The sequence below is a fragment of the Aulonocara sp. 'chitande type north' Nkhata Bay genome, linkage group LG3, assembly GCF_057382095.1.
Source record: "Aulonocara sp. 'chitande type north' Nkhata Bay isolate Kocher_YH1m ecotype deep benthic linkage group LG3, A_spYH_male_GT1.1, whole genome shotgun sequence".
Classification (NCBI taxonomy): domain Eukaryota; kingdom Metazoa; phylum Chordata; class Actinopteri; order Cichliformes; family Cichlidae; genus Aulonocara; species Aulonocara sp. 'chitande type north' Nkhata Bay.
Window position 1 is genome coordinate 47398373 of NC_141346.1, and position 17282 is coordinate 47415654.

At 40.5% G+C, this 17282-nt stretch overlaps 1 protein-coding gene across 8 annotated transcripts in view; it reads right to left on the reverse strand.

The window, feature by feature from the left end:
* Positions 1 to 17282, reverse strand: part of slc24a2a (solute carrier family 24 member 2a) — a 45246-nt gene that overhangs the window by 18361 nt on the left and 9603 nt on the right. For 2 of the 8 annotated variants that reach the window (XM_086283745.1, XM_086283766.1), the window contains exons 3-5: positions 6243 to 6289; positions 5034 to 5142; positions 2202 to 2216 (exon numbers count right to left, since the gene is read on the reverse strand). In XM_086283745.1, the coding sequence (XP_086139871.1) occupies positions 2202 to 2216; positions 5034 to 5142; positions 6243 to 6289 (171 nt within the window). The remainder of the gene's footprint in view (positions 1 to 2201; positions 2217 to 5033; positions 5143 to 6242; positions 6290 to 17282) is intronic. The other 6 variants (XM_086283761.1, XM_086283791.1, XM_086283753.1 and 3 more) reach the window with 5 other exon arrangements.

Consider the following 17282-nt stretch of genomic DNA (forward strand, 5'->3'; position numbering starts at 1 on the left):
TATCAGGGGTGTCAAACATAAGGCTTGGCGGCCATAATCGGCCCGCCAAAGACTCCAAACTGGCCTACTGGAAAATATGAAGAAGAGCGCAGATTTTCCTCCCAAAGCTTTTCATACAATACCAAAGTACCTGATTAATAGTTAAAAATTCAAATGACAGGAAACTTTTTTCACTATAACTATAGAAATATATTATTTTTACAGTGGGTCCACAGTAAAAAAAAAGAAAGAAAAATTAACAAAAACTTAGCTAAGAGAATTATTTTCTGTAATTTTATAAATTTATTTCATCCATTTACTCCAGCAGCATTTCTCTATTATGTCGAAAAAGTGAGATGTGCTGTTGAAATTGCACTTCTGTTTTTTACATGACGCTATGTCAGGGATTCAATGTGTAGTTAAACTTCTTTACACTGACAGAAAGGAGGTTTCACTCGTCTAGCTGGCGTAAGGTCTAAGTGGGCTGCATGTGGCCCACAATGTAAAATGAGTTCACATTCCTGCAGGATATGAAACAACATCTCTTCTGATTATATTCTACAGTAAATATGTTAACATGTCATCTTATATTTCAGCTTTCTTTTATGTTTTATGAACATTGTTAAGTTGATACAAAAAAAGATCTAACCCAAAATGTCAATAGACTATATCTGCATACGTGGAAAATATATTTCCGGTGCCCAAGGGGTGGTAGGTCAGTGACAGTGAGTGCATTATTGAACCATGTAATCGATGGTCTGGGTCACGGCACAGACAGTACTGCTGGCAGGCAAGGCAGCTATGTGGGGAAAACTGGAAATGCTTGCTGGAAGAATGGATTAACCCTCATGCTAAATGGCTGTTTTAATAATAACTGCACTGAAAATTCAGACCCTCGTGTAATTTAAGGGGTGTTTTCTGTAATTCGGTACAAACACACACGTGGACCTAAATTGTTGCCCTTTGGTAATTTTCTTCTATACCAACGTCTAAAACTTTAAAGAAAACAACCCCTTTGGTCTCGCTAGGTTACTGAAAAAACAGGCTGTGTGCTGAAATGATTGTTTTTTTAGTTGACCCAAATTTAGTGAGTTTGTCTGTTATTTGCTCAGCCTATGCAAAACTTCCCGTCTACCTCAGGAAAAAAACCTAACAAAGATTACTGAGGTCAACTGCAGCTATGGAAAAGCACAGACTCAGTACCACAGTTCAGATCTGAGAGTGATACATTTTACTGAAGCACGCAGCCTGAATTCTGAGTACTGTTTTGGGAAACTTGTTTCAGCAGTCTGCTGAGGGTTCAGACAGTAGAGTTAGAGCCACTCTTCCCTTCTCCCACCCATTCTCTCTGAGTAGTTCAATATTTGATGCCACTCCTAAGTGATATTGTTTGTAGCTCCACACTGATGGGAAAAAAAAAAAAGATGCTGGTCCTTGTGCCCAGAACTAAGTGTACCAGACTAATACAATGTTCCCTGCAATGAAAAACATGCACGTTCTAAGGTCTATTATTAAACTGTAGGAGATTTACCTCAACAACATCAAGAAAGCTGCTGTTTTTTTAAGCTAAATTTAAATGCTGATAGTTTTTTGTCCACAGCTTATTGTAAAAGGCTGCACAAAGAAACACTTTCAGTCCACTGGTTAATTGCTCCATATAGCTTAACCAGAATTCTGACCACGGGGATATAAAAAGGGCTGAGAAATCAACTGACAGCATTTCGCCGTCTTCCAGATAGGCCGTTTCATGACCTAAGCAAAAGGCTGACACATTTACTCTGTCTCTTTCCCACAGCAAATTCTGTCTGCTTAAATATCTGCTTAGCCTCACAGACCTAGAGTGACATACAATGTTGACAGGAACACCCAAAGCACTTATTTTGGGCCTCAACGTGTCTCACAAAAAACAGCACTTATAAAGCTAAAAATCACAAAGGAGTTCATAAGAGGAGAGAGAGGATTAGGGACGATGGGGAAAACAATGTAGAAATGGTAACAGAGGGTTTCCAGGGAAAAAGCACCCACAGGAGAGAATGAGATATCTGAAGAAGAGAGTCTGCAGGGATGGTACGGTACAGAATTGACATACAGCACATCGGCGCTTAGGAAATGTATACATAAGGGACACACTGGGCACAAGAGTTGCCTCCAGGCTGTTGGAATGAGAACAAACATATTGTTTTGGAGCAGGGGGAGATACAGAAATTAGAGGAGTAACTCACCAGAGTCAGCAAATTCTGAAGGGACAGTAAACGAAAGAGAAATAAGAAGACAGAAACAGAGACAAGATAAATCCAGGTGATATTTAGTCCAATAGCGAACATTTAATCATTGATAGGTATTTCCAAGATGAGAAAGGGTTGTGTTAAATTAAATGTCATTAGCTCTTCATTCATGGCATTAAATTAACTCAAAACTTGTTTTGGACGTCTTTGCAGAGAGTTAGATGAGAAAGTAGGTACTACTAGCATTAAAAGGGACAGAAGGAAGGAGATGCTAGCTTAGCTCATGTAGCATGTAGCTCATGTAGCATGTAGCTCATGTAGCATAGCTAAAAAAAACACTGTTACTGTTATCCTATGTGTAGCTATGTCCTGTTAATAACAAATATATATGAGTGCAGTTATTCTCATCTAACTCTGGGCAACAAAGTAAATAATCATATCCCCATGATATGACAGAAACATATACATTGCCACACATAGATTTAAAATCTTAGGTTTTACATGTTTAGATATAAAATGCACTTTGCAATGAAGGCATACGCTGAAGAAACAACACAGATAGATTATATTCAAACTACTTTTTGTGGTCACTACAGACAAAACAGAGCAGAAGAAAGAAAGCTCTAACCTAATATCCTCAAATTAAACTTGTCTTCCCTTGAAAATATGATTTATATCATATCGTTGCTGTTATTTGCTTTTTGTCCCCATAATGTGTAAAAACACTTCAGTCCCCACAATGTTTGCAATACAAGGACCACACACACACACGGACACACACATCTAACAAACTCTAAATCACTAAAACTCTAATAACCAAAAGCTAACCAGCTCTCAGTACTGGCACAAGAACCTTTCAGCACTGAAGCCTGAACAACTTATTTTGAGAAATGCGAATGAAAAATGTATGGAAGGAGCCCTGCCAGCTCCCCACGTCCCTGCTGAGCTACACTTAATGCCTAAGAGCACACAAGGACACACAGCACAAGCCTCCAACTAAAATGGATGCACCTGTTCGTCTTCTCTATGCCGTAAGCTCACCCAGTAAACGCTCCTTTGCATTAATGATGCCAGTAAATGTTTATAGAACATATTTGCTCATCTCCCAATAGGGTCTGTCTTGATTGGGCCTTCGCAGTCCTGCAGCCAATGAAGTTGTTAAGCGTTCCAAGGAAATGAGGCCTCTGATAAGTGCTTTTTCAGATGTACTTAAGTCTGTACTTATCACGGGTACATGTCCATTGGAGTACGAGGAAAACTTTCCGATGTGCTACATGGAAATTTCAAAATAATACATGCAAATCATCGGAAGCCCAACGTGTTGCTTTTGTTCTTGACAATAATGAATTCATTGATTGTGTCATGTCACACTGTAGCTGTTGTTTCAGAGAATTAATTTCCAGCCGTTAATTTGCCAGAGGACCTCATCAATCAAATTTGGTATGTCCTGCCATCTCGGCTGCTTTCATACTAAAGTAGGTTTGACCATTTTAAAAACTTTTTTTTTTGGCAAATGGGAACTTATTTTGGACACAAATAAATAAATCAGTTAAAACAAAGAGAAAACAAAGAATTCAGTTCATATCTTGCACGCATAACTTAGCTTAACTTAGTAAATACTACTATTAGATGCCTTGAAAAAGACACTAAGAGGACCCAACTGGGTGGATTATGTGTAACATGTACATATATACATGCATGCATACACAACAGTGGTCTTACAGACTTGCACTCAGGCTGTGATTTACCATTAATCACTACGATGGAATGATGAATACACTCAGAGACAGGACGCCTTGGGTTCAGTGTACGACAGCAATTTGATGCATGTTAATGGGCACTTTAAGGCTTATTAATCTTTCCTGAGCTGACTCATTCCAAGCTTGGCTTTCAAGCAAAGTAAAGTCATTTCAGAGAAAGCTGAAATGCCTCTGGACTACAGAGCAGCCAATTGCTAATGCAGTCCTATCAATCCAGAAGGAAAATATTTATTCTGTTTTTGTGCTAACACACATTGCTGTAGGACCTATGAGATATTTTACTGTGTATTGACAGTGATGCTTTTTTTCAGCCAAACAAACCAAACTGAATGTAAACTTTCATGAAAACCAAAAAGGTGGAAGAAAAAGATGAGGAAAAATGACATCGGCTAGTAAGATGGATTCAGCATTTAACATTAATATTCATTTTTAAGGATTAGGATTCGTCACCCTCCTCAAACCCCTGCTCCCTGTTTGCTTTTCATAAACATTTTCCCTTCATCACGTTCAGGATGGGTTGAGAATGACACCGCGCCTCACCCGGCATATTAACATATTCATCCCCTGTGCCGAGCACTGACGCTGACGCCTTTTTTAAACGTTTTTCTTAGCTAAGCTAATGGACTTGGATTAAAGGAGAACGGTGTTTCACCTCAGCCCCAAGTGCACTTTGTCTTACATGGACCGTTTTTTTTTTTGTTTGTTTTTTAAATATACAAACAACACTGTACAAGTACTTTTCAATGTTAACAGTGGAGCTTCTGTGTTTAAAGAAGTACGCGGGGAGCTTGTGAATAGATAAAAGCCAACATTTTCATCATAACACTTATGTTATTCATTGGTTAAGAAAATGTGAGCTCAACAGCACTCTTCCTGTGGAAGGAATTACATGTTTTTAGTTAATCCACTTCTGACACATCTCAAAATACAATTCTAAGAGTTAAAGACAAGAATGAAGACAAGATCCAGGCTCGGTCAATCTGGAAATACACAATGTTGGACAGTTAAAAAAAGAATATCTGTGCTGTATGTCTTTTGTGTTAAAAACTTCTTTTTGTGTGCAGTTTACCTTCACTTAAAGGGTCCAACGTGTGGATCATCAGCTGGAAAATGCTGTTCCGCATCAAGCTGTTGTGAAGCGAGGCAGAACTACCTCCCCTTTGAAGGCGAGGCCGCGCCTGTGAGGGGAGACAAGCGTCAAATATTCTGCTACTGCTGGGGATGGGAATCTTTCAGTATCCAGTAAATGTCCTTAATGCGAGCACTCCTCTAAAGCCATTTCTAATCCAAGAGTATTGAGCTAAATGTGGGAAAACCACGCTGTTTTGTAGGCTTTTTCATTTTTACATTAGAGGGAAGATCATTCTAGGGACTTGGTGCTTTAACTGTTGTGAAATCCACAGCATTTTAATTACAGAAAGAAAGATTCGTGTCACTGCAATGTTTGTCCATGAGCATATGATGTGCTACCACCTTCAATTAAGCTTCCAGTTGGAATATGATTCCCTAATCCTATTTTACATAAAAAAAAACCCTAAGCAGAACCTGCAACCGAGTTTAAAAAAAATCATAAAGTGCTACAGCTTCTTAAAAATATAAGCTTCGTGGGCTTGTCACAGGCATTTACACTTAGTGTGGCATTTTTTTAGTTCCTTTTGCGGAAGAAAAAACCCCCAAAAAAAACAACCCTCGCCAAGGTCGCTCCAGCAGCCGAGGTGGAACTTGAGAATTGTGGGAAATTAGGCACCGTTGCAGGTGACAGCTGCTTGCTGCGAATGTGTCCACCTTTGGCTCATCAGAGGTGATGCGTAGGCAAAGGAGGTGTCAGGTGCTAATTCACAGCCTCCCATGGGTGTGAGCGGGAGGCAAGGGAGACAAGCGGAACGGCACGACTCGTGTGAGGGTTAGAAAGTTGTAGATTCTCGGTACGACACCAGAGAATGTCCGTCTGCTGTTTTATCTGCTTGCTCTGCATTCGGGATGGAAGCTCTTGTACCTGCTGGAACTGCGTAAGCATTAAAAGTGTTTTTTCAGAATCCAGGCTTCCTCCTCGATTGCCTTTTACATGCTGCACACAAATGCAACTGTTGCAAAGGAAGTGCTTTGGGAAACAGACGGAGCTACTCTCGGCACAGAGGGAGGCTGAGGGTTAGAGATAACAGTGTACATGTCTTCTTCACAGTATGGCGGGAGAAACAGAAGTTGCTCTAATACATCTACACAGAAACAGGGACAAACACAGAAGAAGACGGGGGAGTGTCAATCAGACAGGACCTACCGACAACTTGCCGTCATCCTCTGGCGCCCCAGGACTTGCCTTCTCATCCAACACAAAGAGAAGAGGAAGTATAAAAGGGGGGGAAGAGGAAGAGAAAACAAGACACAGATGTGAAGCAAGCCTCACACAACCACAGAGACAAGACGACGAGACAGTAGAGAAAGACATTACGGCACAGTAACAGTGACGGTGACGACTGACTGTGATGCAAGTGGACAAGACTTGAGGGACAGATTCCTCCCCACTGCTGTGCCTGCCTACTGTGTCAGTCACAAGCTGAGCAGGATTAGAACGTGTCGACTTAAATTTCCTTGAAATACACTCAAATATGTCATTTCGATTTGAGTCATTTAAGTCAAGGCTGTCAACTCGCATCAGAATTTAAGGTGCTTCTTGTTGCTATGTGAAAGTATAGGCGAAGAGTTAAGGTGGCTTGCTATGGCAAAATGGTTGTTTAATACTGAGATTATTAAATGCGGTTACTCGCATGTATTGAACTTTAAAAGCAATTTCTTAAACAAATAAATGTAAAATAAAACGACAACAAAGATGGAGGTGGTGGAGTACACAGTGCTGCCCAATCAGCACTTAAGTAGATAAAAAATGGACATAGCAACCATGATGTCATCCGCAGGCCTGTTGTGAAGCCACAGGCTGACTGTTTTTGCTGTACGGGTCGTTGCGTTTTGTCAAACAAGGAGCAGATCTGACCAAAGAGCCAACTCGTAGGTTAGCGATTTGTGGAACACATGCATCACCCTCCTTTATGACTAATTTTTTTTTTTTTTTTTTTTACGATACTACAAATTTAACAATCTAGGCTGTAAACTCACCAGGACCGTTTTTACTGTCGCCACAGTCAAATGAAATGAGGAACGTATAGATACACAACCAGACCTCTTTCGTACTCAAACATTAGAAAAAATGTCAATTTATGGCATTTCTGCATTGGCTTCTTACCCAGAAGCTATGCCCATCTTTTATATACATTCTGTGGTCCAGACGAGAGGTATTTTTGGTGCAGACAGACCTCTTATATACGGTTTGACGGACCTAGACACACACACACACTCACTCACTCACTCATGGCAAAAGAAAAAAAACGAATAACTTTGCCTCAGTTATTTCGTCGCCATGATTGTTCAGAAATAAGACATCAAAATTAAAACGAAGACATATATTGCATGCACATACTTAGACTATAGCCATAAAAAACTATTAAAATGTTGAGACATGGGTTTACTTGTATAGGTAAAGGTAAGGATCAAGTTAAGTGATTATCTATTGCCTGTAGACTGGAAATCAGAGCTGATAATGGTTTCCAAATAATGTACCAGTTTCAAAGTTTTCCAGTTGTTATGCAAGCTATCTTTAAAGTTGTTTGAGCCCTTTACTGAGGATTAGACAGAAATAGCAAGCTGTCCTGTAATTTAAAAGGACTCACTAGCATCTTATTAACATGTGGCATCTTTCTTTATACAATCTCTGTGGCAGCTGCTTTAATGTGAGAAGTTGGGCTAACGAGCCTCCAGCCGAAGCTTCGTATTTATAACTTCTGAGACTCTTAAGAGAGTCGCACTGATCAGCTCATCTAACTCTCACCAAGTAATCAAATAAGTGTGTTCTGCCAGTTTTAATGTGAAAAACTTTCGTGCCAAAGAGACTCGAGCCTTTTTAACAATCGCTCGATTTTCCTGCCATCGTTCTCAGCAGGCCTTTTTGGCATGTACAGCAGAGTACTGTAACACAGTTTATTTTTGAAACAAAAGCCTTTCACCAACTGCCTGACAGAACTGTGCTCACTTCATCTCCAAAAATGTGTGCAATATAACAGTCGCTTAAGGCCTCTGTTTCTAACTGCAAGAGAACAAACACAAAGCTTTTGTTCAGATCTTAGAACACCGAGGCTTTGTTTCGCTGCCTACACGGTTTCAAACAGCAGTGTGTAGAAAGAGGCGGCACTGGTGTGCATTGATAAGGTGCAAGATGTACAATGAAAATCAGACGCCAGTTCAGTTTGATCTTGTGAGTTTTTTTTTTTTTTTTAAAAAAGCGGGGTAAACGCACAAATTTCGAGACAGGGCCTGCAAACTTGTCAACACGCTGATTAATTTTCTAAATGACGCTGCATTCAATTAAACTTTTTTTTTTTTAAAAATCTGCTAACTGTACACGAAGCAGGGGTGGGATGTTAACAGATTTCTTGTTTTTATGAAAAAAAGAGCAATAAATTGAGTCACTTTCATTTTGATAATAATACAGAAACTTTTAAACTAATTAAACTGAACATTAAAAAAAAAAAAAAAAAAAATGCTGGACTTGTTAGCGTGCTCTATTTATAAGAAAAATCCCCACTGCAGTCCCTGTGAACGTCATTACCCACCACGTCCCACTGTATCCCGCTGTTTCTGTTTAACAGCTCATAATTTACCATATATTAGTTTTGCTGCTGTGCGGCAACTGAACAATTGCAGAAACGAGAGAGCTGAAATTAAACATTTCGCCCCAAAAATTAAGCAGAAGTTGAACTAATCCTGAGATTTTCCACAAAGCTATTCGACTATAACTCCCTCCGCCCCATCTTCAGGGTAATTCACTGCACCGTCTAGCATAATTATTCTATTTAACTCCCTCAAATTCAAGTTAGGAGGGTTAGGAGAGAGCAGGTGAAGGTGCCAGATAGAGATTATGCCATGGGTCGCTCATTAAGCCAGCGTTAAATATTATGACTAATAATCACATAGGGAGATTAGTATGTTCTCTGGAGTTTTTGTGTTCCCTAATACCCCCGGCTCTGCTTTCCAGCTCTTACATAATGTCACATCAGGATCATTCTTGGAAGCGGATCAGCAAAGGGAGATAAATGTCCCTCCGCCGCCGTATGCATGTAACACTGCTTTGTGCAGAATTATCGATGAAGGGTGTGACATCCTGCAAAAAATACCTCCACTTTTAACCATGAAGAACGGACTTTCAGAGGAACCTGAGCAGATGTTGCAGGCAGAGCTGGAACTCCTGAATTTCCAATATTAGTGGTGGATTATAGGTTTTCTCATATGCAATCAGAGAGCACAAAAGTGGTCTATTTCTGGAGGAATTTAATTTGCATTTCCTTTATGCTTTGACACCCAAGCCAAATTACACAGGAGAATAATAGCTTTTTATACAGTATCGAGTTTTCCAGCGATCGAGTTTGATTAAATCCATCACAGCTGCAGATGATTCTTTATATCTCTATCCTCATTATTACACTCTACATATATTACAAAGTGCGATAACAGTAGAGACATAAAATTTTTCAATTCTTAAGAGCCACTGTCCGTATCATCTCCACTTAATTTCCTCAGATATTATTGTATTCCAGTGGCTAAAATACAGTTATAGTCTTAGCAAAATTTCACATGAGAAACTGAGAGAGTTTTAAAAACTTCTTCCTTTAGCCATGGTTTAAGATACAAATGTTAAAGTCAAGATCTATGGAAAATAATAGCTCTCATATCTATAAATAGTTCGGTTAGAAATTGGAAAATCTCTGACTCTGTCTAACGTTTCCTTAAATATTTTTATTGAATGGTTTAGGAGGTAATCTGCCATAAAAACCCAAAGTATTACAATTGGTACTGAAGATTATCCACCCTCCAAACGCATGCATGTTAGGTAAACTGCTGATTCTAAATTGGTTGTAGGTGTGAATGTGAGTGTGAATGGCCGTCTGTCTGTCTGTGTTAGCCTAGTGACAGGTGTTCCCGCCTCTCACCCTATGGCAGCTGGGATAGGCTCCACCCCCACCGTGACCCTGAACTGGAAAAACTGAAGAAAACAGATGGCTCGATTATCTATAGACTGTATGGGAGCATCACACATACACTGATACCTGCTAAATAGTGTGATGTATAAATCCTGTTAAATCCAGAACTGAATTTAAAATCCTTCTCCTCACACACACAGTCTTGAATAATCAGGCCCCATCTTATCTTAAAGTCCTCCTAGAACCATATCACTCTAGAGCACTTCACTCTCAGACTGCTCATTTACTTGTGGTTTCTTGGATATTTAAAAGTAGAATAGGAGGCAGAGCTTTCAGCTCTCAGGCCTCTTATTCTTTCCTTCCTTTTTAACAAAGCATGTAGTCAGGACTGGATCAGGTCACCCCGAATCCTCCCTTAGTTGCGCTCCAATAGGCCTGCAGTGTTTCTTCTCTACCTTTTTTCACTCACTATGTGTTTACTGCTCTGCATGGAATCGTTGGTTATTATTAATCCCCGGCTCCCTGTCTTTTGTCCCGTCTCCCTCCCCTCACCTCCAATCAGTCGTAGCAGTTGGCTGCCCCACCCTGATAGGTCTACTAGAGGTTTCTTCCTGTTAAAAAGGAGTTTATCCTTTCTACTATTGCCAAGTGCTTGCTCATGGCAGGTCATGTGATTGTTGGGGTTTCCTCTATATTATTGTAGGGTCTACACTAGGAAGCGTGTTGAAGCGACATTTGTTGTTTTTTGGAGCTATATAAATAAAATTGTATTAAATAAATTGGAACAATACTAGAATTTTACTCTCATGACCTGAGAATAGACTTAAATGCTCTGTTAGCACACTTGACTGAATAAGTCTTGTTGTATGATCGATAACTGACATAAAAATCTTCCAAAAGGCATTAACACCACAAACATGGTGCGGTTTAAGGACTCGGCCCAAACAGGCCTTTTACATTTTGATTGCTGTCACGAGCTAAAAGTGATACTACAGTAAATCTTAGTTTAGCAGTCAAAGCAGAGATGGACATGCTAAAAATAAAGCATATGTAAGTCTGTCTAGACCGCCCAGCTTGCTGAGTGAACTTAAAAAGTGAAATCTTGCACAGCTCCCGGCGATTGCCTGCAAGTACTTAGAAGGCAGCCTGTCTGTCAGAGCATGACAGAACACCCTTTGAGATTTGTCCATCTAGACTCATCGTGTTAGAGCTAAACTGTTGAGCAGCACGACTGAGCAGCATCTCCCTCCCTCCCTCCTTTTCTCTCTCTCTCCCCCATTTTGCTGGGAGACGATAATGATGATCTTCAAGGAATGGAGAGAAAAGATGCACAACAAGTCAAGAAGCCATCCACTTGCTAATTAGTAACCCCTTCATTTTTCTAACAAGCAGAACTAATTACAGGAGCTGCCACGACACTGATTTCCCACAAGGCAATGCTCACCAGGACTAAGCCAAAATTGCCTCCTCTTATCCCCCCTCCCCCCTTCTCATGAACCAATCAGACTGAGACTTTTGGGAGACAAACAGAGTAACAAAAAAAACAAAAGAAACAAAAACGCTGTGTCATTACAGCAAGCGAATGTAATCACCCAAAGCTAGGTTTGATCAGACACAAGTACTTTTTGTCATTCTCCTGATATTATATATGCTTGTTCTAAAGCCACTTTTTTGTGTAACAATATTGGAATAATAATGATCCAAAACATGACTTATTCACGAGATTAAACACTGACTGTGAGAGTCCGATGTAATGTTTTAACTGAATAAATGCGAGAGGTGGACCTCCTGCAAGACTGATCAAGTCTGCGGTTTGTCGTTCCCATCAGATCAGAGCAGGTTTTGATCTGCAGATGGAGAAGAAAACTGATGCAGGTTCTTTGTTTTTAAGACTGATGCACTCTGCTCCAGATTTTCTTTTTTTAATTTTATAAAAAAAAAATTGTAAGTTGCACTTCCTGGATGACTCGCAGCCACAATTGAATAAAGTTGAATCCTTTTTCAGTCAGTCTGTGGTGTCGAATGACTTTATTTTACAGGGAGCTGTGGTTCACAACAGGGACAACCAGGAAAAAACTTGGATACTTGTCCAAATTTTGTTCTGAAAACACATCGAGCGCAACCTGCAATGCTAGTCAGGGCAGGCAACCTAAGCTATACAGATAACATGCCTTGCTCTGCTGTTGTCATACACAAAAAACAAGCTTCCAACTTTGGGAAGGAGCAAGTAGCAGTAGAAAAAAAACCTTAAACATTACAAAGATTTTAGTTGAATGAGTAAATAAACATGCTTGCTCTGTATTGTGGGATAGTTTTGACAGTTAACAAATCTAACCTGCATGGTAGCTAGCTTTGCAGAAAGATGATCGCTAACCACCGGACATCAACTTGTCTGCCATCTTGGATGTGTAATAATCATGGTGACAGCCCCACAGTCTCACGGGCCTTGAGTCTAGCCTACAACCATCTGGCAACCATTGCTCTTAAGGGAAACATTTTTTAAAACGAGAAGAGACCTCAGATGCTTGTCGTTTGCATGCATATTTTGACTGCCTTTTCAAGTTTCACTACTACTTAACTAGCAGTTAGCAAGTGTTTGCAGACAAGTTGGCATCCTCCATGCAAACTGGAGACTGCTAGTGACCTAAATAATCATAAGGAGGTTATTTGTGGAGTAGTTTTACTCAACAACAAACAACCTAAAGGAACCACCGCCCAACCAGTCAGGGAATTCACATTGTCTTTTCTTGTGACCAGAGGTTGCATCAATGCTCAAGCAATGAGGCCTTTACACTGTGGGACAGGCTGTGTGAACAGCAGGTTTCTGTGCTGATGTGAATGACACCTCGAAGCTTACATGTTTTTAATTTAATCCAGCACATAATCATCTGTGTTTTCTGATGAATCTTGTATTATTCCTTTTTAAATTCCTCTTTAGAAGGTCAAAAACCAACAAAGAGTCCATAACTGAGCTCTTTCCAATTTCCTCAGCCCATCTGTGGCACTTCATGCCAAGTCCATCTCTTCCTACTCTTCAAAAAAAAAAAAAAAAAAAAAGTCATTTTTTTTTAATGTCTCATTTCCTCAAACAGTTGGGCAGTGTCTTTTTTTTTTTTTAGCAAATATTATTCGAACAGACATAAAGATGGATTTGTTGCAGACTATTTTAAGCAGTGGATTACTGCACATTTGGCACTCTGACTTAAACTGACAGAGTTTGTGGGTTGACTTAAAATAAACTACAGCGACGCTGTTTATGCTGAGCATGCCAAGTAATGCATTGCTGGGAATTACTGATGCTTTTTAATGGTTGCTTTAACCCACAGAGGAAGACACACATTTCTTTTTAGCAGTACAAATATGTGGTGCAGGCACCTCACAGCAAGAAGGTCCCGGGTTAGAAGCCCGGCCGGAGGGAGTCTTTCTGTGTAGAATTTGCATGTTCTCCCTGTGTGGGCTCTCTCCGAGTACTCCGGCTTCCTCCCACAGTCCAGAGGTTAAGTGGAAATTCTAAACGGGCTGTAGGTGTGAGCGGTTCTCTGTATCTCTCTGTGTTAGCCCTGCAAAAGACTGGTGTACCCTATCCATGGAATTTCGTTAGTTAGTTTTAGTCTTATGGGACACTTGGAAATTAATAACAGATTTCTTCATTAGCTGAGGTGTGCTTAATTTTGCATTCGCATTGCAGTCACCGTTGTCAGGATTTCACATCATCTTTTTCCATTAAGGCTCCAACTTTTATTTGATCGCACCTCATCCAAACAATCTTGACTATTGATCTGTTTTGTTGAATTGTCAGCAGACAGTTACCTCCCATCTGACGCAAAGTGCACGCACACACACACAAACACACACAGCGGGGCTTTGTAGAGGAGGTGGAGGCAGAAGTATGCGGAGGAAGCTTCCTCCAGGTCAGTCCATTTGGCCAGCTGACATTTAGTGCAGACAGGGTAATATGCTGATAAGAGCCCCTTTCAGGTCACCTTGGTAAGGCTTGAGTTAAAATGGACTTGGGTTGAAGGGCAGCCACATGCACCATCTGTCTGTGAGTGATGGACATACCAAGTGTCAAACCTCTTAAATAAGAACAGCGGAGGAGAACCTTTCAGCGGATTCACGGAGCCCCAGAGCATTTTCTAATTAGCTCATTAGAGACTGTCTGATTGCAATCACTTCAATTTTAAGAGTTTACTCTCTTAGATTTAGTTTTAAACTGTCTCTGCGGTTATCCGTGCGATGTCAGGTCTGTGCGCAGCTGTGAGATCTATACGGGAGCGCTGTGTGTGGCGCAGACATCATCAGTCTGGATTTCACAAATTACGGGTATTACATGAACCACAACTCAGAGCTGATGTAATGTTCAGCTGCTGCAGCTTAGCGGTCCTGATGCTGAGGGTCAAAAATCTCCATAAGGAAGGAGCCGAGTGCGTAAGTCTCGCCAGTCTTCGGCCACCTCCCACCATATGTGCCATTTCCTTCTCGCTGGGGGCGTGTGTGTCAGTCATTTCATACACCCCTGAGGCAGGCATCTGGATGCCCTTCACATGATGCTTTTACAGTGCAGTTACATTATTTAATCGACCCCACTTTAAAAATAGCCCTTGATCAATAAAGGCTTTGAATTTCTTGCAAGCTTCAACGGTTCACCTTCAGGTTCTCCCTTGGGGAAAAAAAAAAAACAAAAAATAAAACACACACACACACACACACACACACACACACACACACACACACACACACGCACGCTCTCGTATGACATTTTCAAGAACTGTTTTACCTCTATCAGAATCCTGCAGTACTAAATGTGGAAATCCCTCGACTTTTATGACCTTGAGTCACCACAGCAAGATTCAGAAAGAACCCCATCATTGTGTGATAGTGAGTTTTAGAGCACAAACCCTACAGTATGAACTCAGAACAGTTCATATCATATGTGATGATCCGATACCTGCTAGCCCACAGAGCTAAAATTACCCCAAGGTCTACAAACAAATGCGCAAAGAAGTGGCCTCCAATAAAGACAGCTTTAAGGCTGGAGCCAGAGCTGTTCAGACTGTCTAGGTCACATCAGAATACAAACTCATTAAGCTTTAAAGACAAACAGCCTCATGTTACACTCCTCTGTGTTGGCCATTAAATAAAGCAGCATTCAACAATCAGACACTTTGTGTCTCTGCCAATTCTCCACCGCTGAATCAAAGGTCCCATGTTCTGAAAATTCATTTTAGCATTTTTATTTTAAGCTTGGAGATTTAAAAGGAAGAGAAAATATAAGGTTGTCTAAAACCTCTATTGCTCTAGTGCCCCACCAATTACACATCGAAAGGGGAAACTTTACATTATTTTCCACCTCTCACCGCCCGCTACGTCAAAAAGCGTTTGCCAGAGCTGCTTCTCGTTTAAAGTCCATCTGTAAAGGGTCTCAGCTACAACCAAAGCATGCAACACGTCCTGTTGTCAGCTGCAAGAGCAGACACAACACTATTCAGTTGTCCCTTTTAACCCATTTTTTTGATGGCAACATCCCAACAACTAAAGGAAAGCCTCCTCCCCTGTATGCCACTGCAATCCGACAACAAACCAAGGATTAAATAGTGAAAACACCTCATGAAACTTAAATCGCAGTTGTAGGCAATTTCCATAGCCAATGCTCTTCTAAAAATTATGGTTTGTTTTTAAATGCAATGCCACCTGACAAAATCACGATAAATCTGAGCTAAAGCCAACAGCTGTGCTGTCATTTCATGTACATTTACTCAGAGAGTTGGCTAAAAGCAACAATTTATCTTCGCTCAAGCACTTTTTCACATCCAAACAGCAGCTATACTGGTTCATCTGCTCAGCAGGATTTAACTCTACAGACACTGAAAAAGCCAGTCTGGATCAAAGCTAATAGAAAAAACCCCAGGAGCATAAAAGCTTGGTGGAATAAAAAGTCTGTGGTGGCACTTTGAAATTTGAAAGACACCTTTTGGGGCCATGTGAGCTTCATATAAACTTGTTCAAAAGGGGTAAAATATTGAAATTTTAAAGGAACCTATTCAAAAAGCCATCAGTGAGGGAAACCACTGTAATGTTATGGCATTTCTTTCAAAAATGAATAAAAGGAGATGTTTTTACTCACTTAAACCCTTAAAGCATGTGAGTCTGGTAACCTCACCCTTTAAGCAGATCGCACTTGGGTTGCTCTTGATGGTAAAGCTAACACCAGTGGACTTTAACAAGAACGCCAAGCTAAAGGGATTTTGGAGTCTAAAATAATAAAAGACAAAGTCCATCACTCCAGTCACTAATATTCAAGTATGCAGAAGAGACGGTGCTGTCCATGGTGCTGCACAAAGCACAGAGACATAACACATAACGAGTCTTTAAATTGACTTGCGGAGATTCAAAACCTGAGATCTCGGGCTTTACCGCATGAGTGAAGTCAGAGTGATGAACGAGACAAATGAAAGTGACAGGTGCAGTGGCAACTGGCCGCAGCAAGCACTGCATTGTTTACAGATTTCTCGCATACTCACCAACGTTCTAATAAATGTGAATTTTCAGTGCCCCAGACAAACTCTCCACCTGCTCCTCATTATCAAAATGGCCAGATTAGTTTTCTGTGAGTCAGCTAATGGATTAATCAACTAATTTTATGCGCTATATGGGAACAAACGGAGTCTCATGTAACTGGCTGCGTCGGAGTGTAGGGAGAAAATTGCAGTTTAATTACATAAGTGGTCTCTTTAGGTTAAAGCTGAATTGATGTACGCATCACAGGGTGAGATAAGGTAGTCCTAAAGGAGATTTATGTGCATAAATTAACTTGGAAGTGTTTGGTATCAAGGGCCATGTGCACATTTCTTTTTGCTTTGTGAAGATCCTGGAAACGGCCCAAATCGTAACAGCTCCACGGATGGTAAAAATGATAAGCTTCAATGTTTTGTTTTGGGTTTTTTTTAAATTGCTCTAAGCACACCAGTTTATGCATTTGAATACTGCACAGACAAAATACTGCGAGACGAGGTCACCTTCAAATCATTACCGGCACTGGGGAGGCAGCAAAGAGCCACTGTCCACTCTGATAAGAAAGAAGGGGGAACCCACAATTGATTATTCAGAGCGACATAAAAAAGGAGTCATAGAAACCTGTGGTGTTAATAAAAACTTCAGCTAGTACAATTATAATCACTGAATGCAAATGAATTGAATGTGAACAAAAGCCGAGCTCTAGCAGGGAAGTACGACACAGCCAAGACAGCTTGAAGAAACTAAACAGCCCTCCACTCAAGCCTGTAAAAGTTGAC